General features: G+C 47.4%; 1 protein-coding gene across 7 annotated transcripts in view; it reads left to right on the plus strand.

Moving 5' to 3' along the window:
• LOC132392016 (dynactin subunit 1-like) overlaps nucleotides 1–24,513 on the plus strand; it is a 284,878-nt gene that overhangs the window by 174,926 nt on the left and 85,439 nt on the right. For 4 of the 7 annotated variants that reach the window (XM_059965917.1, XM_059965919.1, XM_059965915.1 and 1 more), the window contains 4 exons: nucleotides 115–135; nucleotides 3,338–3,526; nucleotides 6,829–7,026; nucleotides 15,581–15,785. In XM_059965917.1, coding sequence (XP_059821900.1) covers nucleotides 115–135; nucleotides 3,338–3,526; nucleotides 6,829–7,026; nucleotides 15,581–15,785 — 613 coding nt within the window. Of the gene's footprint in view, nucleotides 1–114; nucleotides 136–405; nucleotides 638–3,337; nucleotides 3,527–6,828; nucleotides 7,027–15,580; nucleotides 15,786–24,513 lie in introns of those variants that run through there. The other 3 variants (XM_059965916.1, XM_059965921.1, XM_059965922.1) reach the window with 2 other exon arrangements.

Below are 24,513 nucleotides of genomic sequence, written 5' to 3' on the forward strand. Positions count from 1 at the left end.
CTATACTAACCTATGATGCTGTTCTCTCTCGTTTCTGCTCCCGTTCTGTTTGGCCGATGCTACTGCTGCTTGTGTCTTCTCTCGCCTCTTCTGCTCCCTCTGGCTGTGATGCAGCAACCCGTTCGACGCACTAAGGTGAGCCGTGGTCACAGCGTGTGGGATTGGGATCTCCACTGTACCCCCTGCACCCAGCAATCCATCCCCTTCCCCATCCCAACACATACAGTGACCCATCCCATCCCAGCATATGCGACCTGTCTCAGAATGCACCGTGATACATCCCCATCCCGGCACGTTACCCGTCCCATCCCGGCACGTTACCCGTCCCATCCCGGCACGTTACCCGTCCCATCCCAGCACACACAGGGACCCATCGCAGCACACACAGCCACCCGTCCCAACCCAGCAAACACAGTCACCCGTCCCGTCCCAGCACACACAATGTGACCCATCCAGAAGAGCCCAGAGCCTGGGACAGATCATCTTTTTCAGGCAAATCCGAGTGAATGTTCCCAGACTGACACGACCGATGGAGCCTATCACAGCCAGTGGAGGGCTGATTCTCCCCGTAAAGACTGATATTCTCACCGGTCAGATCGTGTGAGCGGGATTAGCATTCTTCAGGATGGTATGAAAGGTCTGTGCTGTGGTGTATCGTGGTAATAGTACTCAGACCTTCACCTTTCAACCAGTGCCTTGTTTCACCAGAGTGGACGACCTGGGATCTTTCCATAACTCAACAGCTGCCCTCATAGATCCTGTCCCTGTCTGCTCCCCATACCCTCACTGTTCCTCCAGCTTGAAGATGCTTTGGTTATTAATGGCGAGTTCTCCCAGGTTTGAATCGAGAACGGGGTTGTTTTCCATGGAAGAAGGAAGATTGGGAGGGTGTTTGGTGGTGGACAGGATGGGGGAGCTGTCCCATGAGTGTGGTCCCAGGACTGTGGCCCTGGTTTAGAATTGGGTTAAAGGTCAGGGGTCATTGTGAGGGCAGGTGCCCGGAGGAGTGCTGACCAGTTGAAGGGAGAATGTCAGTGTGAGGGCAGGGACCTGACCTGATAACCTAGATTTGTGGTCTAGTTCGCCAAACCTGTTCTATAGATGTTGGAAATCCAGAGCAACACACACAAAATGCTGGAGGAACTCAGCAGGTCAGGCAGTGTCTGTGGAGGAGAGTGAATAATAATTTGTTCATTATTCTGTGCTGAGAGTTTTAAACAGCATGTCTAAAGCTCTGTCATTTAATGATTAACCACTGTTAATGACCACTCAACTAATTGTGATTACAGTTTGATGCTTACGTGTCTTTAAAAAGATGTTGGTGAGATTCCTCACCGTGTCCAGGAAGAGTTCCTCGTCATGCCTTGCCATGCCACAGGGTGAGGGAGTAAGCTCCCTTTCCATGGCCGGGGCGAGTTGTTTGCCGTGCCACAGGGTGAGGGAGTAAGCTCCCTTTCTGTGCCCAGGGAGAGTTGTTTGCCGTGCCACAGGGTGAGGGAGTAAGCTCCCTTTCTGAGCCCAGGGAGAGTTGTTTGCCGTGCCACAGGGTGAGGGAGTAAGCTCCCTTTCTGTGCCCGGGGAGAGTTGTTTGCCATGCCACAGGGTGAGGGAGTAAGCTCCCTTTCTGTGCCCGGGGAGAGTTGTTTGCCATGCCACAGGGTGAGGGAGTAAGCTCCCTTTCTGTGCCCAGGGAGAGTTGTTTGCCGTGCCACAGGGTGAGGGAGTAAGCTCCCTTTCTGTGGCCGGGGAGAGTTGTTTGCCGTGCCACAGGGTGAGGGAGTAAGCTCCCTTTCTGAGCCCAGGGAGAGTTGTTTGCCGTGCCACAGGGTGAGGGAGTAAGCTCCCTTTCTGTGCCCGGGGAGAGTTGTTTGCCATGCCACAGGGTGAGGGAGTAAGCTCCCTTTCTGTGCCCGGGGAGAGTTGTTTGCCATGCCACAGGGTGAGGGAGTAAGCTCCCTTTCTGTGCCCAGGGAGAGTTGTTTGCCGTGCCACAGGGTGAGGGAGTAAGCTCCCTTTCTGTGGCCGGGGAGAGTTGTTTGCCGTGCCACAGGGTGAGGGAGTAAGCTCCCTTTCTGTGCCCGGGGAGAGTTGTTTGCCGTGCCACAGGGTGAGGGAGTAAGCTCCCTTTCTGTGCCCGGGGAGAGTTGTTTGCCGTGCCACAGGGTGAGGGAGTAAGCTCCCTTTCTGTGCCCGGGGAGAGTTGTTTGCCGTGCCACAGGGTGAGGGAGTAAGCTCCCTTTCTGTGGCCGGGGAGAGTTGTTTGCCGTGCCACAGGGTGAGGGAGTAAGCTCCCTTTCTGTGCCCGGGGAGAGTTGTTTGCCGTGCCACAGGGTGAGGGAGTAAGCTCCCTTTCTGTGCCCAGGGAGAGTTGTTTGCCGTGCCACAGGGTGAGGGAGTAAGCTCCCTTTCTGTGCCTGGGGAGAGTTGCTTGCCGTGCCTGGGTGTGATCTCCCTTAGCTGTGCCTGGGATGAGGGTGTATGAGCTCCCCTAACCATGTACAGGGTGGGGGGCGGGAGTGCAGTGTGAGTTCCCTCATCATGCCAGGGACAGTCTGTTCAGGGTGCAGAGGGCTGGAAGCGTCTGTGGGGAGTGAACTGTTCTCCCTCAGAATCAGAGATACCACCGGCATATGTTGTGAAATTTGTTGTTTTGCAACAGCAGTATATTGTAATGCATAATGATGATAACTATAAATTACCATAAGAACTAGAAATAAAAGGTTAAATAAGTAGTGCTAAAAGAGAAGTAAAGCAGTAAGGGTTCATTGTCCATTCAGAAATCTGATGGCGAAGGGGAAGAAGCTGCTCCTGAAACATTGAATGTGTGTCTTCAGGCTTGTGCACCTCCTCCCTGCTGGTAACAATGAGAAAAGGGCACGTCCCAGGTGATGAGGGTCCTGAATGATGGATGCTGGCTTTTTGAGGCATTGTCTTTTGAAGATGTCCTCGACGCTGGGGAGGCCAGTGCCCATGATGGAGCTGGCTGAGTTTACAATTTTCTGCAGCTTTTCCAATCCTGTGCTGTGGCATCATACCAGGCGATGATGGAACCAGTTAGAATACTTGCTCAGCTGGGGAGGGTTGGGGGTTCTGGGTGAGGGGTTCGGAGTCTGAGTAGGCGAGGTGGGGTTATGCACCCCAGGCAGTGGATTGACCAGTCTAACGAGGAGAGAAGGGCTGATGGGCTCATGCTGGACGGGGTGGTGGTCTGGGACAGTCTTGGGGGCTGCATCATCTCCACTGAATGTTGCCCTTTTCTCACAGTCTACGTGCAATGTGGATGCTCCCTCGCAGGGTGGCTCACCCCCACCACTAAACAGTGCCCCTCTCTCCACAGCCGACACGCAATGCAAGCTCAGCAGCCTCCAGTGTGGGCACAGCCTCATCTGCCACCCCCTCACCATCAGCTGGAGAGATGAGCAGCAGTGATCCAGGAACACCAGCACAGACCCCGCTGGCTGCCCCAGTCATGCCCACTCCTGCCGGTCTGGTATCCCCTGTGGCCCCCCCACTGCTCTCTCCCAAGGTGAGTGAAGGGACTGTAGGGTGGAGGGGGTGAGGGAAAATGTGCTCCCTTTGCAGAGGATTGACCCTCACCTTTGGCTGTATTGGGTGTATATGGAGGGCCACAGCTGGCAGGGTCACTCACCACATTCCATCGTGCAAACTGAGAACCCCCCCCCGACACCTGGTGGGTGTATATGATTGTGTTATACCTGACATGGGTGTGCGCACATGCACGCACATGGATATCGAAAGGTGTGAGGGAAGAGAAGTCAGTGCAGTTATTGTCACTGAAAGACCAGATGAACTGTACCCTAGGGTTCTGAAAGAGTTAGTGGTAGAGATTGTTTAGGCATTAGTAATGAACTTTCAAAAATTATTGGACTCTGGCACGGTGCCAGAGGACTGGAAAATTGAAAATATCTCTCCACTCTTTAAGAAAGGAGGAAGGTAGCAGAAAGGAAATTACAGACCAATTAGCCTGACCTCAGTGGTTAGGAAGATGTTGGAGTCAGTTGTTAAGGATGAGGTGATGGAGTACTTGGTGACACAGGACAAGATAGGACAAAGTCAGCATGGTTTCGTTAAGGGAAAATCCTGCCTGATGAACCTGTTGGAATTCTTTGAGGAGATTACAGGTAGGATTAGTAAAGGGGATGCAATGGATGTTGTATATTTGGTCTTTCAGAAGGCCTTTGACAAGGTGCCACACATGTTCAGAGCCCATGGTATTACAGGCAAGTTACTAACATGGTTAGAGCATTGGCTGATTGGTAGGAGTGTGAATAAAATGATCCTTTTCTGGTTGGTTGCCAGTGACTAGTGGTGTTCCTCAGGGGTCGACATTGCGACAGCTTTTTATGCTGTATATGAATGATTTAGATGATGGAATAGATGGCTTTGTTGCCAAGTTTGCAGATGATATGAAGATTGGTGGAGGGCAGGTAGTGTTGAGGAAACAGGTAGGATGCAGAATGACTTGAATGGGCAAGAAAGTGGCAAATGAAATACAATATTGGAAAATGCATGGTCATGCACTTTGGTAGTAGAAATAAATGTGCAGAATATTTTCTAAATAAGGAGAAAATCCAAAAATCTGAGATGCAAAGAGACTTAGGAATCCTTATGCAGAACTCAAGGTAAGCTTGCAAGTAGAGTTGGTGGTGAGGAAGGCAAATGCCATGTTAGCATTCATTTCAAGAGGTCTAGAATACAAGAATGGGAATGTGATGCTGAGGCTTTATAAGGCACTGGTGAGGCCTCACCTTGAGTACAGTGAACAGTTTTGAGCTCATCTAAGAGAAGATGTGTTGGCATTGAAGAGGGTTCATAGGAGGTTCACAAGAATGATTATTGGAATGAAAGGGTTATCATAGGAGGAACATTTGGCTCGGGGTCTGTACTTGCTGGAATTTAGAAGCTGCAGGAGTATCTTTTGAATGTTGAAAGGCGTGGACAGAGTAAAAGTGAAAAGGATATTTCCCATGGTAGGAGAATCTAGGATGAGAGGGCACAGCCTCAGGATATTGGGGTATTCATTTAAAACAGAGATGCAGATAAATTTCTTTATCCAGAGAGACCATAAGATATAGGAACAGAAGTAGACCATTCAGCATATTGAGTCTGCTCCTCCATTCAATCATGGGCAGATCCAATGCTTCCAGTCATCTCTGCTCTCTTGCCTTCTCCACATACCTTTTGATGCCCTGGCTAATCAAGAACCTATCTATCTCTGCCATAAATGCACCCAATGACTTGGCCTCCACAACCGCTCGTGGCAACAAATTCCACAGATTTACCACCTTCTGACTAAAGTAATTTCTCCATATCTGTGTTCTAAATGGACGTCCTTCAATCCTGAAGTCATGCCCTTTTGTCCTAGACTCCTCTACCATGAGAAATAACTTTGCCATATCTAATCTGTTAAGGCCTTTTAACATTTGGAATGTTTCTATGAGATCCCCCCTCATTCTCCTGAACTCCAGGGAATACAGCCCAAGAGCTGCCAGACGTTCCTCATATTGTAACCCTTTCATTCCTGGAATCATTCTTGTGAATCTTCTCTGAACCCTTTCCAATGTCAGTATATCCTTTCTAAAATAAGGAGCCCAAAACTGCACACAATACTGCAAGTGTGGTCTCATGAGTGCTTTATAAGGCCTCAACTTTCTATACTTCTAGAAATGAATGCCAACATTGCATTCGCCTTCTTCACTACCGACTCAACCTTGAGGTTAACCTTTAGGGTATCCTGCACGAGGACTCCCAAGTTTCTTTGCATCTCTGCATTTTGAATTCTCTCCCCATCTAAGTAATAGTCTGCCCTTTTATTTCTTCCACCAAAGTGCATGACCATACACCTTACAACACTTGCCACTTCTTTGCCCATTCCCCTAAACTATCTAAGTCTCTCTGCAGGCTCTCTGTTTCCTCAACGTTACCCGCTCCTTCACCTATCTATGTATCATCGGCAAATTTAGCCACAAATCCATTAATCCCATAGTCCAAATCATTGACATACATGTAAAAAGCAGCGGTCTCAACGCTGACCCCTGTGGAATTCCACTGGTAACCAGCAGCCAGCCAGAATAGGATCCCTTTATTCCCACTTTCTGTTTTCTGCCGATCAGCCAATGCTCCACCAATACAGTAAATCCCCCGTAATTACATGGGCTCTTATCTTGCTAAGCAGCCTCATGTGCAGCTCCTTGTCAAAGGCCTTCTGAAAATCCAAGTACAGCACACCTACTGCATCTCCTTTCTCTACCCTACTTGTAATTTCCTCAAAGAATTGCAGTAGGTTTGTCAGGCAGGATCTTCCTTTCAGGAAACCATGCTGAGTTTGGCCTATCTTGTCATGTGCCTCCAGGTATTCTGTAATCTCATCCCTAAGAAGAGTGGTAGATTTGTGGAATTTATTATCCCAGGCAGCTGTTGAGGCCAGGTCATTGGGTGTATTTAAGGCAGAGATTGATTGGTACTTGATTGGCCACGACATCAAAGGTTACGGGGAGAAGGCCAGGGAGTGGGACTAAAGAAGGGAAATAAGGATCAGCCACAATTGATTGGTGGAGCAGACTCGATGGGCCAATTGGGCTAATTTGCTCCTATACCTTATGGTCTGATGTTGGACCTGATCCAACATCTAGTCTGGGCTGACTTGCCCTCACACTGCCAAGAGTCGATGTGCTTTGTGGGAAGGGGGTGGGGTAATTGATCCAACTTTACAGGAGGAAGGGGTCACCCCAGGGTGGTGGGGATGGGAGCCAGTGCCTGGGCCCAGGCGGTTTGGATGGACAATAATTGGCCATGTTGGTGTTACAGGAGGAAGAGGGTCTCCGGGCGCAGGTCAGAGACCTAGAGGAGAAGCTGGAGACACTGAGGATGAAACGGAACGAGGACCGGGCCAAGCTGAAGGAATTGGAAAAGAGCCGCATCCAACTGGAACAGCTGCAGGAGTGGAAGCACAAGATGCAGGAACAGCAAGCGGAGCTGCAGCGGCAGCTCAAGGAGGCGAAGAAGGTTGGCACCCACCAAGGGCATGGGGGAGGGAGAGGGGCCGTGACAAGTCGATTGAACCACTACATACATACTGCATACACTACATACGAAAGACATTAGGCAGTAGTCATTAAGGCACATTAGCTTGTTTTCCTGAGGTACCATGATAATAATAAACTTCTTGAACATCTCCTAAACTGCCTTCCTCAATTTTCCTTGTTACCTCTCATACATTCCTCCTGAACTGCACTCTGAATTCACCTTGTTGCCTGCAATTCATTCCTCTGACACTGCCCTCTCAATTTACTCGTTACCTCTAATTCATTCCTCCTGCATCGCCCTCCCACCAGTGATCAAAAGGCAGTGTCCTCTCTCTGATAGTGGAGCGATCCCATCAGTGATCAAAAGGCAGTGTCCTCTCTCTGATAGTGGAGCGATCCCATCAGTGATCAAAAGGCAGTGTCCTCTCTCTGATAGTGGAGTGATCCCATCAGTGATCAAAAGGCAGTGTCCTCTCTCTGATAGTGAAGTGATCCCATCAGTGATCAAAAGGCAGTGTCCTCTCTCTGATAGTGAAGTGATCCCATCAGTGATCAAAAGGCAGTGTCCTCTCTCTGATAGTGGAGCGATCCCATCAGTGATCAAAAGGCAGTGTCCTCTCTCTGGTAGTGGAGCGATCCCATCAGTGATCAAAAGGCAGTGTCCTCTCTTTGGTAGCAGAGCAATCCCATCAGTGATCAAAAGGCAGTGTCCTCTCTCTGATAGTGGAGCGATCCCATCAGTGATCAAAAGGCAGTGTCCTCTCTCTGATAGTGGAGTGATCCCATCAGTGATCAAAAGGCAGTGTCCTCTCTCGGATAGTGGAGTGATCCCATCAGTGATCAAAAGGCAGTGTCCTCTCTCTGGTAGTGGAGCGATCCCATCAGTGATCAAAAGGCAGTGTCCTCTCTCGGATAGTGGTGTGATCCCATCAGTGATCAAAAGGCAGTGTCCTCTCTTTGGTTGCAGAGCGATCCCATCAGTGATCAAAAGGCAGTGTCCTCTCTCTGATAGTGGAGCGATCCCATCAGTGATCAAAAGGCAGTGTCCTCTCTTTGGTTGCAGAGCGATCCCATCAGTGATCAAAAGGCAGTGTCCTCTCTCTGATAGTGGAGCGATCCCATCAGTGATCAAAAGGCAGTGTCCTCTCTTTGGTAGCAGAGCGATCCCATCAGTGATCAAAAGGCAGTGTCCTCTCTCTGATAGTGGAGTGATCCCATCAGTGATCAAAAGGCAGTGTCCTCTCTCGGATAGTGGAGTGATCCCATCAGTGATCAAAAGGCAGTGTCCTCTCTCTGATAGTGGAGTGATCCCATCAGTGATCAAAAGGCAGTGTCCTCTCTCTGGTAGTGGAGCGATCCCATCAGTGATCAAAAGGCAGTGTCCTCTCTCTGGTAGTGGAGTGATCCCATCAGTGATCAAAAGGCAGTGTCCTCTCTCTGGTAGTGGAGCGATCCCATCAGTGATCAAAAGGCAGTGTCCTCTCTCTGATAGTGGAGCGATCCCATCAGTGATCAAAAGGCAGTGTCCTCTCTCTGGTAGTGGAGTGATCCCATCAGTGATCAAAAGGCAGTGTCCTCTCTCTGGTAGTGGAGCGATCCCATCAGTGATCAAAAGGCAGTGTCCTCTCTCTGATAGTGGAGTGATCCCATCAGTGATCAAAAGGCAGTGTCCTCTCTCTGGTAGTGGAGCGTTCCCATCAGTGATCAAAAGGCAGGCGCTCACCTTTGGCACTGGCCTCTATGTTTTGTCCGCCCTCATCCCTTTAATCAGCAGATAATAGAAGCTTTAAACGGCAAAATGGAGGTGAACATTTGCTCATAACCCGTCTCGCAGCCTTCTTGCCACAAAGTTTGTGCACAGTGCCTCTGTCTTCCGGAATCCTCTTGGGGACTGCAGAGCGCTGAAACACTCCAAAGTGCAAATCATAGGCTCCAACAGTTCCAGAATCACATTCAGAGGAAAAAGAAATGTGCAAGACATAAAAGATGTGAAATATATCGTTTTGTGGTTTATCTAGAAGAATTTATACATAGGCACTATCTTGACTGGAGCACTTTGCTTATGACTCATTGCTTAACTAAATAAGAACCCATGATATTACAAGAAAGGTACTAGCATGGATAGAGGATTGGCTGATTGGCAGGAGGCAAAGAGTAGGAATATAGGGGGACTTTTCTGGTTGGCTGCTGGTGTGTCACAGGGGTCTGTGTTGGCACTGATTCTTTTCACGTTGTATGTCAGTGATTTGGAAATGATGAATTTGTGGCCAGTTTTGTGGATAGTATAGTGAAGGAGCAGGTAGTGTTGAGGAAACAGGGTGGGAGCCTGTAGAAGGACTTAAACAGATTGGGAGAATGGCAACGAAGTGGCAGATGTTGTATAGTTAGGGAAGTATGATCATGCACTTTGGTAGAAGGAATAAAGGCACGGACTATTTTATAAATGGGAAGAAAATTGAGAAATCAGAGGTGCAAAGGGAAATAGGAGTCCTCAGTTTGAGTATTATGAGCTGTTTTGGGCTCCTTATCTACAAAGGATGTGCTGGTATTGGAGGAGCATTTGATGACTGGGCTTGTACTTGTTCAAGTGTAGAAGAATGAGTGGGTATCATTGAAGCCTATCAAATTTTGAAAGGCCTTGATAGAGCAGATGTGGAGAAGATGTTTCCCACAGTGGGGGAATCTTGGACTAGAGGGGTGTCCGTTTAGTACAAAGATGAGGAAAAAATGGTGAATCTGTGGAATTCATTGCCATGGGCGTCTGTGGAGGCCAAATCATTGGGTATGTTGAAGGCAGAGGTTAGTAGGCTCTTGATTAGTGAGTGTGTCGAAGGTTATCAGGAGAAAGCAGGAGACTGGGGTTGAGAGGGTTAATAAATCAGCCATAACAGAATGGCAGAGAAGACTCGATGGGCTGGATGGCAGAATTCTGCTGCTATGTCTTATAAATAAGTAGCATCACAACAAAAACATACAGATTTTCTGCAAGACAGAATGCAATTCGGGCGAAAAGCAGTCATGGTGAATTGGCTGTGCCCGTTGATTCAAGTAGGCAATGGTTGAAGGGAGGTAGCTATGGTCAGCATGGATGATTGGGCCAAAGGGCCTGTATCTGTGCTGTATTGCTCTATGTTGCTATCTCACTATTTTGATTGTCTCGTGGTAGTAGAAGCAATCCGGAGAATTTGGCCTTTGACGTTCCATTCTTTAAACAGCTACCGTGCTCCCTAAACTCATGGAGGAAGATCTCGTTCATCCTCCAACCCAAGTAGTTGAGTTTGTGGAGCCTGGAGCCAGTGGGTGGGGGGGATTTCTGTGGTGGCATTCACAGGCTCTGGGCTGTGTTTGGGGATCTGGGTGTGATCAGAATGCTCTGGTGTTCAGAGTTGGTGTTGACGGTGTGGGTACAGCACTGATGATGTGTGTATTGGTACTCACAGGGAAACATGGGACTAATGTGTAGTGATATGGACAACTGACATACGATATTTCTGACAGTGTGTTGGTACTGATGGGGCTATGCAGGACGAATGGTCTACATTGGTACTGATGGGGCTATGCAGGACTGATGTATGACTGATCTGGCTGCCTATATTGGTACCAACAGGACATGTGAGACTGACGGGGACACCCATAACTGATGGTGTGTGTTTTACTGACGGTGGCACTCATAGAAACATAGAAAACCTACAGCACAATACAAGCCCTTCGGCCCACAAAGCTGTGCCAAACATGTCCTTACCTTAGAATGACCTAGGCTTACCCATAGCCCTCTGTTTTTCGAAGCTTCATGTACCTATCCAGGAGTCTCTGAAATGACCCTATCATTTCTACCTCCAACACCGCCGCCGGCAGCCCATTCCATGCACTCATGACTCCTGACATTTCCTGTGTACCTACTTCCAAGCACCTTAAAACTATGCCCTCTCATGCTAGCCATTTCAGCCCTGGGAAAAAGCCCCTGACTATCCACATGATCAATGCCTCTCATTATCTTGTATACCTCTATCAGGTCACTTGTCATCCTCCGTTGCTCCAAGGAGAAAAGGCCAAGTTCACTCAACCTATTCTCATAAGGCATGCTCTCCAATCCAGGCAACATCCTTGTAAATCTCCTCTGCACTCTTTCTATAGTTTCCATGTTCTTCTTATAGTGAGGCAACCAGAACTGTGTACAGTACTCCAAGTGGGGTCTGATCAGAGTCCAAAATAGCTGCAACATTACCTCTTGGCTCTTAAACTCAATCCCATGATTGATGAAGGCTAATGAACCGTATGCCTTCTAAATCACAGAGTCAACCTGTGCAGCAGCTTTGAGTGTCCTATGGACTCGGACCCCAAGATCCCTCTGAACCGCCGCCCTGCCAAAAATCTTACCACTTCACACTTACCTGGGTTGAACTCCATTTGCCACTTCTCAGCCCAGTTTTGCATCCTATCAGTGTCCCGCTGTAACCTCTGACAGTCCTCCACACTATCCACAACACCTCCAAACTTTGTGTCATCAGCAAATTTCCTAACCTATCCCTCTACTTCCTCATTTAGGTCATTTTTAAAAACCACAAAGATCACACCACTGGTCACCGGCCTCCATGCAGAATATTACCTGTCTACAACCACTCTTTGCCTTCTGTGGGCAAGCCAGTTCTGGATCCACAAAGCAATGTCCCTTTGGATCCCATGCCTCTTTACTTTCTCAATATATTTTGCTTGGGGTACCTTATCAAATGCCTTGCTAAATTCCATATACACTACATCTACGGCTCTACCGTCATCAATGTATCTAGTCACATCCTCAAAAAATTCAGTCAGGCTTGTAAGGCACGTCCTGCTTTTGACATAGCCATGCTGACTATTCCTAATCATATTATGCCTCCAAATGTTCATAAATCCTGCTTCTCAGGATCTTCTCCATTAACTTACCAACCACTGAAGTAAGACTCACTGGTCTATAATTTCCTGGGCTATCCCCACTCCCTTTCTTGAATAAGGGAACAACTTCTGCAACCCTCCAATCCTCCTGAACCTATCCTGTCCTCATTGATGATCCAAAGATCGTCGTCAGCGGCTGAGCAATCTCCTCCCTCGCCTCCCACAGTAGCCTGGGGTACATCTTGTCTGGTCCCGGTGACTTATCCGTCTAGTGGAATTAGTCCTTACTCTCAATAATTTCAACTTTGGCTCCTCCCACTTCCTCCAAACCAAGGGTGTAGCCATGGGCACCCGTATAGGTCCCAGTTATGCCTGCCTTTTTGTTGGCTTTGTGGAACAGTCCATGTTCCAAGTCTATACGGGTATCCATCCCCCTCTTTTCCTTTGCTACATTGACGGCTGCATTGGCGCTGCCTCCTGCATGCATGCTGAGCTCGTCGACTTCATTAACTTTGCCTCCAACTTTCACCCTGCCCTCAAATTTACCTGGTCCATTTCCGACACCTCCCTCCCCTTTCTTGATCTTTCTGTCTCCATCTCTGGAGACGGCCTATCTACTGATAGCTACTATAAGCCTACAGACTCACACAGCTACCTGGACTATTCCTCTTCCCACCCTGTCTCTTGCACAAATGCTATCCCCTTCTCACAATTCCTCCATCTCCGCTGCATCTGCTCTCAGGATGAGGCTTTTCGTTCCACGACGAAGGAGATGTCTTCCTTTTTTAAACAAAGGGGCTTCCTTTCGTCCACCATCGACTCTGCTCTCAAATGCATCTCTCCCATTTCCTGCACATCTGCCCTCACCCCATCCACCCGCCACCCCACTCGGGATAGGGTTCCCCTTGTCCTTACCTACCACCCCACCACACCTCCAACGAGATCCCACTACCAAGCTCATTTTTCCCTCCCCCCCTCTTTCTGCTTTTCGCAGGGATCGCTCCCTACGCGACTCCCTTGTCCACTCGTCCCCCCCGTCCCTTCCCACCGATCTCCCTCCTGGCACTTATCCTTGTAAACGGAACAAGTGCTACACCTGCCCTTACACTTCCTCCCTCACCACCATTCAGGGCCCCAGACAGACCTTCCAGGTGAGGCGACACTTCACCTGTGAGTCGGCTGGTGTGGTATACTGCGTTCGGTGCTCCCGGTGTGGCCTTTTATATATTGGTGAGACCTGACGCAGACTGGGAGACCGTTTCGCTGAATACCTACGCTCGGTACGCCAGAGAAAGCAGGATCTCCCAGTGGCCACACATTTTAATTCCACGTCCCATTCCCATTCTGATATGTCTATCCATGGCCTCCTCTATTGTCAAAATGAATCCAAACTCAGGTTGGAGGAACAACACCTTATATACCGGCTGGGTAGCCTCCAACCTGATGGCATGAACATTGACTTTTCTAACTTCTGTTAATACCCCTCCTCCCCTTCTTATCCCATCCCTGACATATTTAGTTGTTTGCCTGTTCTCCATCTCCCTCTGGTGTTCCCCCCACTCCATTCTTTCTCCTGAGGCCTCCCATCCCATGATCTTTTCCCTTCTCCAGCTCTGTATCACTTTCACCAATCACCTTTCCAGCTCTTAGCTTCATCCCACCACCCCGGTCTTCTATCATTTCACATTTCTCCCTCCCCCCACTACTTTCAAATCTCTTACTATCTTTCCTTTTGGTTAGTCCTGACGAAGGGTCTTGGCCCGAAATGTCGACAGTGCTTTTCCCTATAGATGCTGCCTGGCCTGCTGTGTTCCACCAGCATTTTGTGTGTGTTGTTGACTTATCCAACTTAATGCTTTCCAAAAGCACCAGCACATCCTCTCTCTTAATATCTACATTCTCAAGCTGTTCAGTCTGCTGTAAGTCATCCCTACAATCACAAAGGTCCTTTTCCGTATTGAATACTGAAGCAAAGTACTGTATTCATTAAGTACCTCTGCTATCTCCTCTGGTTCCATACACATTTTCCCACTGTCACACTTGATTGGTCCTGTTCTCTCACGGTTTATCCTCTTGCTCTTCACATACTTGTAGAATGCCTTGGGATTTTCTTTAATCCTGCCCGCCAAGGACTTCTCATGGCCCCTTCTGTCTCTCCTAATTTCATTCTTAAGCTTCTTCCTGCTAGACTTAAAAGCTTCTAGATATCTATCATTACCTAGATTTTTGAACCTGTCGTAAGCTCTTCTTCTTGACTAGATTTACAACAGCCTTTGTACACTATGGTTCCTGTACCCTACCATCCTTTCCCTGTCTCATTGGAACATATCTAAGCAGAACCCGATGCAAATATCCCCTGAACATTTGCCACATACCTTCCATATGTTTCCTTGAGAACATCTGTTTCAAATTTATGCTTCCAAGTTCCTGCCTGATAGCCTCATATTTCCCCTTACTCCAATTGAACGTTTCCCTAACTTGTTGGTTCCTATCCCTCTCCAATGCTATAGTAAAGGAGATAGAATTACGATCACTATCTCCAAAATGCTCTCTCACTGAGAGACCTGACACCTGACCAGGTCCATTTCCCAATACCAGATCAAGTACAGCCTCGCCTCTTGTAGGCTTAGCTTCATTTTGTGTCAAGAAGCTTCCTGAACACCCCTAATGAACTCCACCCCATCTGATCCCCTCATTCTAGGGAGATGCCAATCAATATTTTGGAAATTAAATTCTCCCACCACAACAACCTGTTATTATTACTCCTATCCGGAATCTGTCTCCCTATCTGCTCTATGATGTCCCTGTTACTATTGGGTAGTCTATAAAAATCACCCAGTAGAATTATTGACCCCTTCCTGTTCCTGACTTCACATACAGAGACTCTGTAGAGAACCCCTCCATGACTACTGATTACTGACGGTGTGTGTTTTACTGACAGAGACACCCATTACTGAACGTGTGTGTTTCACTGACAGTGACACCCATAACTGATGGTGTGTGTTTCACTGACAGGGACACCCATTACTGACGGTGTGTGTTTCACTGACAGAGACACCCATTACTGAACGTGTGTGTTTCACTGACAGGGACACCCATAACTGACGGTGTGTGTTTCACTGACAGGGACACCCATTACTGAACGTGTGTGTTTCACTGACAGGGACACCCATAACTGACGGTGTGTGTTTCACTGACAGGGACACCCATTACTGAACGTGTGTGTTTCACTGACAGGGACACCCATTACTGACGGTGTGTGTTTCACTGACAGGGACACCCATAACTGACGGTGTGTGTTTCACTGACAGGGACATCCATCAATGAACGTGTGTGTTTTACTGACAGGGACACTCATTACTGAACGTGTGTGTTTCACTGACAGGGACACCCATTACTGACGGTGTGTGTTTTACATACGGAGGCACCTATAACTTGACAGGTGCATGTGGGACTGTAGTGTGTGTTTGATTGTGACACGGGGCTGACACTGCGTTTAAACTATGCGGACTTGCAGGACTGATGGCTACACATATGCGATTGTAGTGTGTGATAGGGACACGCGGGATCAGTTGGTGCACGGGGACTGACACTGTGAGTATGTCTGATGGGGTATGTGGGACTGAATGTACAACTGTACTGATATGCCATGCCATGCACAGGAGGCAAAGGAAGCTCTGGAGGCTCGGGACCACTACATGGAAGAGATGGCAGACACAGCGGATGCCATTGAGATGGCGACGCTGGACAAGGAGATGGCAGAAGAGCGGGCGGAGTCACTGCAGCAGGAAGTGGACGGGCTGAAGGAGCGGGTGGATGAGCTCACCACCGACCTGGAGATCCTCAAGCACGAGATTGAGGAAAAGGGTAGGGGGGTGCTGAGTGCAATGTACTGGAGTCTTACTCTCACCGCGTGATCTGTGGCCCATTGCTGACCACATAATCGCTCAATGTGTCCCAACCAACATATAAACCTTGCCAATGACCATATGACCCACTGACCCGAGGAGATTTGTGTATGGGGGAGGTGGGGTATCATGTGGGTGGGGGTTGTGGTATGTAATATCCTGGGGGTGGGTAATGTCTGGAATGTGGGGAGTGGGGGGTGTGCAGTGAGGGTGGGACTAGGATGTTTAAATGGTTAGGCATGGTTTAATTGGGTGAACGGCCTGCAATTTTTTAATGACCTTTAAGTTACCAGGAGAGTTGATGAAGGCAAGGCAGTGAGTCTTTGTCTTCGGAGACTTTGTTAAGACCTTTGACAAGTTCCTGCTTGGGAGATTGGTCAAGGCAGTTCAATCACTTAGTATTTGCTATCGGGTAGTAAATTGGATTAGATATTAAGTTTCTGGGAGAAGCCAGGCAGTAGAAGGTTGCCTTTCTGACTGGAGGCCTGTGACCAGTGGTGTGCAACAGGGATCTGTGCTGCGTCCTTTGTTTCCAGATAGTTGCAGTCCCGGATGACTTCCAAATCCGTTCCCATGATGGAGATGGGAATGCAAGGTGTTTTCACCTTCCTGAAGTCCACCAGCAGCTCCTTTGGCTGCAGGAGATCCAGCCCACACCACTCAACAGTTGTTCACCAGTCTTCTGTACTCAGCCTCTTGATCCTGGTTAATACAGCCCACAACCTCTGCAGGAGTTGGATCTGAAGTCTGAGGTGTAGATAGTGAACAGGAACGGGGACAAAACAGTGCTAAACACAGTATCTGATACACAGCTCTGCAATCTCACATACTGTGGCTGTCTGAACAGGTAGTCTGTAATCCTGGACACTAGAGGAGCATCCACCTGAATCTCTGTGAGCTTATTCCCTAGTAAAGCAGGTCATATGGTGCTAAAAGCAGTAGAGAAATCAGATAACATGATTCTCATAGTGCTGCCTGGCTCATCCAGACGGGTGTAAGCTTGTAGAAGCAGGAAGATAATGGCGTCTTCAACTCCAGTAGGTGGTTGGTAAGCAAACTGCAGGGGATCCTGTGATGGATTTATGATCATCTGGACATGTGTCAGGGCCAGTCTTTCTAATGATTTCATAACATGTGAGGTCAGTGCTACTGGTCTGTAGTCACTGGGCATGGTGGGACTTGTCTTCTTGTGTAGCGGAACTAGGCAGGATGCTTTCCACAGCACAGGGACCCTGTCCAAGCTCAGGCTCAAATTAAAGATGTATTGAAAGACAGCACCCAGCTGAGTAGTGCACTCTTTGAGTACCCTTGGGCTGATGCTGTCCGGCCCACAGCCTTGCCTGGGTGAAGTCTGCTGAGTTATCTTCTTACCCGCTCAGCAGTGATAGCCCATGCGTGGGCTCTCCAGTGTCCTTGAAAAGAGATGGAGGGCAAGGGTTGAGAGGGGAGAAGTTGGGGTGGATGGGTGGTAGAGGGGTAATCAGAAGGCTTCTGATCAAACCTGTTGAAAAACCCCTTTAACTCATTGGCCCTGTCCTGGTCCCCCTCAATCACCTGCTCTCTGGTCTTTTTGCACCCTGTGATCATTTTCATACCACTCCAGCTGTTCCGCTGTAGTTTCCTCTCCAGCTTCTTCCTGTAGCAGTCCTTGCCCTAGGTGATCTTCTCCCTCAAATACGTCTGAACTAGCCTCATCTCCTCCCTATCTCCATCTCCGAATGCTCTCATCATCCTGTTCAGTATGGCTTTGATGTCCTTGGTGACCCAAGGTTTGTTGTTTGGGAAACAGTGTACAGTCCTTGTTGGAACAGTATTATCCACACAGAAGTTGATGTACCTTGTAATGCAGTCCGTCAGTCCATCAATGTCCTTACGTGGACTGCAGAGCACATCCCAGTCAGTCCCTTCAAAGCAACCTTGCAGGGCCTCATTGGGCTCCTGTGACCATTTCCTAACAGAATGGACCAGAGGCTTGTACAAAGCTGAAGGTACACCAAGTTATGATCTGATCTGCCGGGGTGGTGGTACGAGGGCTATGACATTTTATGCATTTTTAATATTGCATATAGCCGATCCAGTGTTATCCTTCCCTTCTATTTTGACAGGCATGTACAAGCTTTGTACTTTCAAAATTTCACTTTTGAAGGCCTCCCACTTACCAAGGACACCTTTACCAGAAAGCAGCCTGTCCTTTAAGACCATAAGACATAGGAGCAGAATTAGGCCATTTGGCCCGTCAAGTCTGCTCTGCCATTCAATCAGAGCTGATCCTTTTATTTTCTCCTCCTCAACCCCAGTTCCCGGCCTTCCTCGTAACCTTTGATACCATGTCCAATCAAGATGCCATGTCCTATCAATCTCTGCCTTAAATACACCCATTGACCTGGCCTCCACCGCTGCGTGGCAACAAATTCCATAAATTCACCACCCTTTGGCTAAAGAAATTTCTCTGCATCTCTGTTTTGAAAGGGCGCCCCTCTATCCCGAGGCTGTGCCTTCTTGTCCTAGACTCTCTCACCATGGGGAGAGAGTCTTTCCACATCTACTCTGTTTAGGCATTCAAGAAGTTTCAATGAGATCCCTCTCATCTTTCTACAAAGTAAATTCCAGCGAGTACAGACCCAGAGTCATCAAACATTCCTCATGTGATAATCCTTTCATTTCTGGAATCATCCTTGTGAACCTCCTCTGCACCCTTTCCAATGCCAGCACATCTTTTCTAAGATGTGGAGCCCAAAACTGTTCACAATACTCAAGGTGAGGCCTCACCAGTGTCTTATAAAGCCTCAGCACCACATCCCTGCTCTTGTATTCTAGACCTCTTGAAATTAATGTTAACATGGCATTTGCCTTCCTCACCACCGACTCAATCTGCAAGTTAACCTTTGAGGTCTTCTGCGCAAGGACTCCCAAGTCCCTTTGCATCTCAGATTTTTGGATTTTTTCCCTGAAGGAAACCATGCTGACTCTGTACTATCTTGTGCTGTGTCACCTCGTCCTTAACAATTGACTCTAACATCTTCCCAACCCATTTTTCCTCTAACTGGTCTATAATTTCCTTCCTGCTGCCTTCTTTTCTTAAAGAGTGGAGTGACATTTTGCCTGGTGGACTTTGCCTCCACCGAGGTCTCTGGGAGTGTATTCCACAGATTTACTACTCTGTCTAAAAAAATTACTCCTTGCCTCTGTTCTAAAGGGTCGTCCTTCAATTTTGGGGCTGTGCCCTCTAGTTCTGGATACCCCACCAAAGGAAACATCCTCTCCACATCCACCACATCTAGTCTTGTCAACATTCTGTAGGTTTCAATGAGATCCCTTTGCATTCTTTTAAATTCCAGTGAGTACAGACCAAGAGCTGCCAAACGCTTCTCATATGTTGACCCCTTCATTCCCAGAATCATCCTTTCCATTGGAAAGAATCCAGAGGAGGTTCATAAGACACCCTTTCTGAGATTTAGGGCCTAAAACTGTTGACAATACTCCACGTGCAGCCTGACTAGTGTCTTATAAAGGCTCAGTATTGTCTCTTTGCTTTTACATTCTATTCCCCTTGAAATAAATACCAACATTGCATTTGCCTTCTTTACCACAGACTCAACTTGTAAATTAACTTTTTGGGAGTCTTGCACGAGGACTCTCTGCACCTGCAGAGGTCCCTCTGCACCTCTGATACTTGAACCTTCTCCCCATTTAGATAGTAGTCTGCACTATTGTCCCTTTTACCAAAATCCATTATCGTACATTTCCCTTTACAGAACCCGTGTCGACTTTGACTTATTTTATTGTTAATCTCCAAGTACCTCAAAACTTTATCCTTAATAATAGACTACAACACTTTCCAACCACTGAGGTTAGGCTAACTGGCCTCTAATTTCCTTTCTTTTGCCTTCCTCCCTTCTTAAAGAGTGGAGTGACATTTGCAATCTTCCAGTCCTTTGGGACATGCCAGAATCAAGTGTTTCGTGAAAGACTGTGACCAATGCATCTGTTATCTCTTTAGCAACCTCTCTCAGGACTATGGTATGTAGTCCATCTGGTCCAGGTGACCTATCCACCTTAAGACCTTTGAGTTTGCCAGGTACTTTTTCCTTTGTTGTAGCAATGGCACTCACACCTGCTCCCTGACACACAGACCTCTGCTACACTGCTTGTGTCTTCCACTGTGAAGCAGATGCAATGTACCCATTAAGTGCATAAGAACATAAGAAATAGGAGCAGAAGTAGGCCATCTGGCCCATTGAGCCTGTCCCGCCATTCAATAAGATCATGGCTGATCTGTCTATAAACTCAGCTTTGTTTACCTGCCTTTTCCCCATAACCCTTAGTTCCCTTACTAAGTAAAAATCTATCTAACTGTATCTTAAATATATTCAGTGAAGAAGCATCATCTGCTTCCCTGGGCAGAGAATTCCACAGATTCACCACTGTCTGGGAAAAACAGTTTCTCCTCATCTCCGACCTAAATCTTCTCCCCTGAATCTTGAGGCAATGTCCTCTAGTTCTAGTAGAAAAGTAGAAATGACTTTTCTACTATCTTATCTATCCCTTTCAAAATTTTGTATGTTTTTTTAAGATCCCTTATCATTCTTCTAAATTCCAGAGAGTATAGTCCCAGGTGACTCAATCTCTCCTCATAGGTTAACCCCTTCATCTCTGGAATCAACCTGGTGAATCTCCTCTGTACTGCCTCCAAAGCCAGTATATCCTTCTTCAAGTATGGAAACCAGAACTGCACACAGTACTCCAGGTGCAGCCTCACCAGTACCCTGTATAGTTGCAGCATGACCTCCCTGCTCTTGAATTCAATCCCTCTAGCAATGAAGGCCAATGTACCATTTGCCTTCTTAATAACCTGTTGTACCTGCAAGCCAACTTTTTGCAATTCATGAACAAGCACTAACAAGTCCCTCTGCACAACAGCATGCTGCAATCTTTCACCATCTGCTCTTCTATTATTCCTTCCAAAGTGGATGATCTTGCATTTACTAACAGTTGCCATTTCTCTGCTCTCCCCCCCTCCCCCCATTACTAACTCACCAGCATCATTTTCCAGTGATCTAATGTCAACTCTCACCTCCCTTTTTCTTTTTATGTAACTGGAAAAGCTTTTGGTATCCTGCTTTATATTATTGGCTAGTCTTCCCTCATAGTTCATCTATTCCCTTCTTATAGCTTTTTAAGTTGCCTTTTGTTGGATTTTAAAAACTTCCCAATCATCCAACTTCCCACTCATTTTTGCTACCTTATAAACCCTTTCCTTGGCTTCCTTTGTCAGCCATGGTTGCTTACCTCTGCCATTTGAGAACTCTGTGGGACATATCTATCCTGCGCCCTGTGAACTATTCCCAGAAACTTCAGCCATCTCTGCTCTGCTGTCATCCCTGCCAGTATCCCCCTCCAATCTACCTGGGCAAGCTCCTCTTTCATGCCTCTGTAATTCCCTTTATTCCATTGCAGTATTGATACACGTGACTTGCTCTTCTCTTTCTGAAATTGTATATTATGATCACTGCCTCCTAAGGGTTCCTTTACATTAAGCTCCCTAATAACGGTGAGGACAATATGAGTGAGGTTGGATTACTGTGTCCAGTTCTGGTCACCTCAGTATAGGAAGGATGTGGAAGCATTGAAAAGGGTACAGAGGAGATTTACCAGGATGCTGCCTGGTTTAGAGAGTATGGATTATGATCAGAGATTAAGGGGAGCTCGGGCTTTACTCTTTGGAGAGGAGGAGGATGAGAGGAGACATGATAGAGGTGTACAAGATATTAAGAGGAATAGACAGAGTGGACAGCCAGCGCCTCTTCCCCAGGGCACCACTGCTCAGTACAAGAGGACATGGCTTTAAGGTAAGGGGAGGGAAGTTCAAGGGGGATATTAGAGAAAGGTTTTTCACTCAGAGAGTGGTTGGTGCGTGGAATGCACTGCCTGAGTCAGTGGTGGAGGCAGATACACTAGTGAAGTTTAAGAGACTACTAGACAGGTATATGGAGGAATTTAAGGTGTGGGGGGGTTATATGGGAGGCAGGGTTTGAGGGTCGGCACAACATTGTGGACTGAAGCCTATAATGTGCTGTACTGTTCTATGTTCTATAAGATCCGGGTTAATTACACAACACTCAATCTAAGACAGCCTTTCCCCAAGTAGGCTCAAGCACAAGCTGCTCTAAAGAGCCATCTCGTAGGCATTCAATAAGTTCCCTCTCTTGCAATCTTGACACCAACCTAATTTTCCCAATCTGCTTGTATATTGAAGTCCCCCATTGCAATCGTATCATTACCTTTATTACATGCCTTTTCCAGCTCCCTTTGCAATCTCAACCCCACATCTTGGCTATTTGGAGGCTTATATCTGATTCTCATAATGGTTTTTTTACCCTTGTAATTTCTTTGCTACACCCACAGAGATTCAACATTCTCTGACCCTATATCATCTCTTTCTAAAGATCTAATTCCATCTCTTAGCAACAGAGCTACACCACCACCTATGCCTTTCCGCCTGTCGTTTCGGTACTGAGTATATCCTTTGTTGTTAAGCTCTCAACTACGTCCTTCTTTCAGCCACAGCTCAGTGATGCCCACAATGTCATACCGACCATCTTTAATTGCTCCACCTTATTCCAAATGCTACACGCATTTAACTACAGCACCTTCAGTCCTGTCTTCTTCACAGTTTTGAATTTTGCCTCTGGTCCAATTTAACTCTTTTCACTGTTTGCATTTGCATCCAATCATTGGCTTGTCCTTCCTTAAATTCTTGTTACACCCATCATCTACTTGTAAACCTGCTGGATAATCCTCAGCTCTATCATACTGGTTCCCCATCCCCGTCCCAATCCACACTTGCCAGATCCTTTCTGATTCCTTCAAAATTTAGAATCTCAATCTGCAGACCAGACCTATCTTTTCCTTATTTACTTTGAAACTGATGGCATTGTGGTCATTACACAAGCTTCAGTTACCTGCCTTGTCTCGTTCCCTAGTAGGAGACCTGGAATCAAATATGGTCATATCTTGCTTATTCCTCAATTCCACCCATAAAGCCTCACTAGTTGTGTCGTCCAGTCCGTCCTGATGGAGCACTGCGATGACATCTTCCCTGATTAGAAATGCAACTTGTCCCACTTTAGTTCCTCAGACTCTATCGCTTTAAAATCCCTGGAACAGTTCTGCCCTTGCTGCAATCAAGTCTTACTAATAGCTACAGCATCATAGTTCCAGGTGTTGATCCATGCCCTGAGCTCATCTGCCTTTCCTGCAATACTTCTTGCATTGAAATATATGCAGTTCAGAACAACAGTCGCACTATGACGAACCTTTTGATTCCTGACTTTGTCTGAGGTCTTACAATATCTATCTCCACAACCTCTCCACTAACTGTTCTGGCACTCTGGTTCCTGTCTCCCTGCAACTCTAGTTTAAACCCCACCGTGCAGCTCTAGCAAACCTTCCCACTAGAATAATACTCCCTTTCCAGTTCAGACACAAACCATCCCTTCTGTACAGGTCTCACCTTCCCTGGAAGAGAGCCCAATGATCCAAAAAATCTTATGCCCTCCCTCATTATACCAGCTCCTTAGTCACATATTAAAATGTATAATCTTTCTATTTCTGTCCTCACTAGTACATGGCACGGGTAGCAAGCACTGAACTCACTTTGCAGGACCTCATACCCCTCCTGCCAACGTCGCTGGTAACAAGGGGGACCACGACCTCTGCTTGCAGACTCTCCCACTTCAGAATGCTGTGGGCTTGATCTGAGATGTCCCTTACCCTTGCACCTGGGAGGCAATAAACCACTTGGGAACCTTGTTCTCGTCCACAGAATCTCCTGTTTGTTGCCCTAACTGAGAAATCCCCTATCACTACAGTTCACCTGTGCGGAGCCAGACCCCATCTACTGTGACTCTCCTCTCCTAGGATGTCCCTGCCTACGGTATCCAAGCGGTTGTTAAGGGCAACAGTCAGAGAAGTACCCTGCACTGGCTGCCTATCCCTTTCCATCCACTCGACTTTCACCCAGATCCCTGTGGCTTGCACCTTGGATGTAACTCTCTCTATATGTCCTATTGATCAACCCTTCAGCCTCCTGAATGATCCAAAGTTCATCCAGTTCCAGATCCAACTCCTTAAGATGGAGTGTTAGAAGCTGCAGCTGGATGTACTTCTCACAGTTGTAGTCATCAGGGACAGTGGATGTCTCCCTGCTTTCCCACATCCCACACGAGGAGCATTCAACCATCCTGCCTGGCATCTCTACTGTCCTGGGCAGATATAAAGAAGGAGCCAGACTCGATGCCAGAGACCCAACCACTGTGAATTTGCAATATTTTGTCATCCCCCTCCCGACAGTGATATACCTGTTGTTGAGGGGGATGGCCACAGGGGTTCTCTGCACTGGCTGCCTATCCCCTTTCCCTTCCCTAACAGTCACCAAATTTCCTTTGTCCTGCACCTTGGGTGTAACTACCTCTCTATATTTTCTATCTATCATCCATGCATGGAGGTCAGAGGCCTCAGAGATCTGTTCTGGGACCCCTTCTCTCCGTGATTTTTAGAAATGACCTGGATGAGGAAGTGGAGGGATAGGTTAGTACATTTGCTGATGACACAAAGGTTGGAGGTGTTGTGGATAGTGTGGAGGGCTATCAGAGGTTACAGTGGGACATCAATAGGATGAAAAACTG

The sequence above is a fragment of the Hypanus sabinus genome, chromosome 3 (genome assembly GCF_030144855.1).
Source record: "Hypanus sabinus isolate sHypSab1 chromosome 3, sHypSab1.hap1, whole genome shotgun sequence".
Classification (NCBI taxonomy): Eukaryota; Metazoa; Chordata; class Chondrichthyes; order Myliobatiformes; family Dasyatidae; genus Hypanus; species Hypanus sabinus.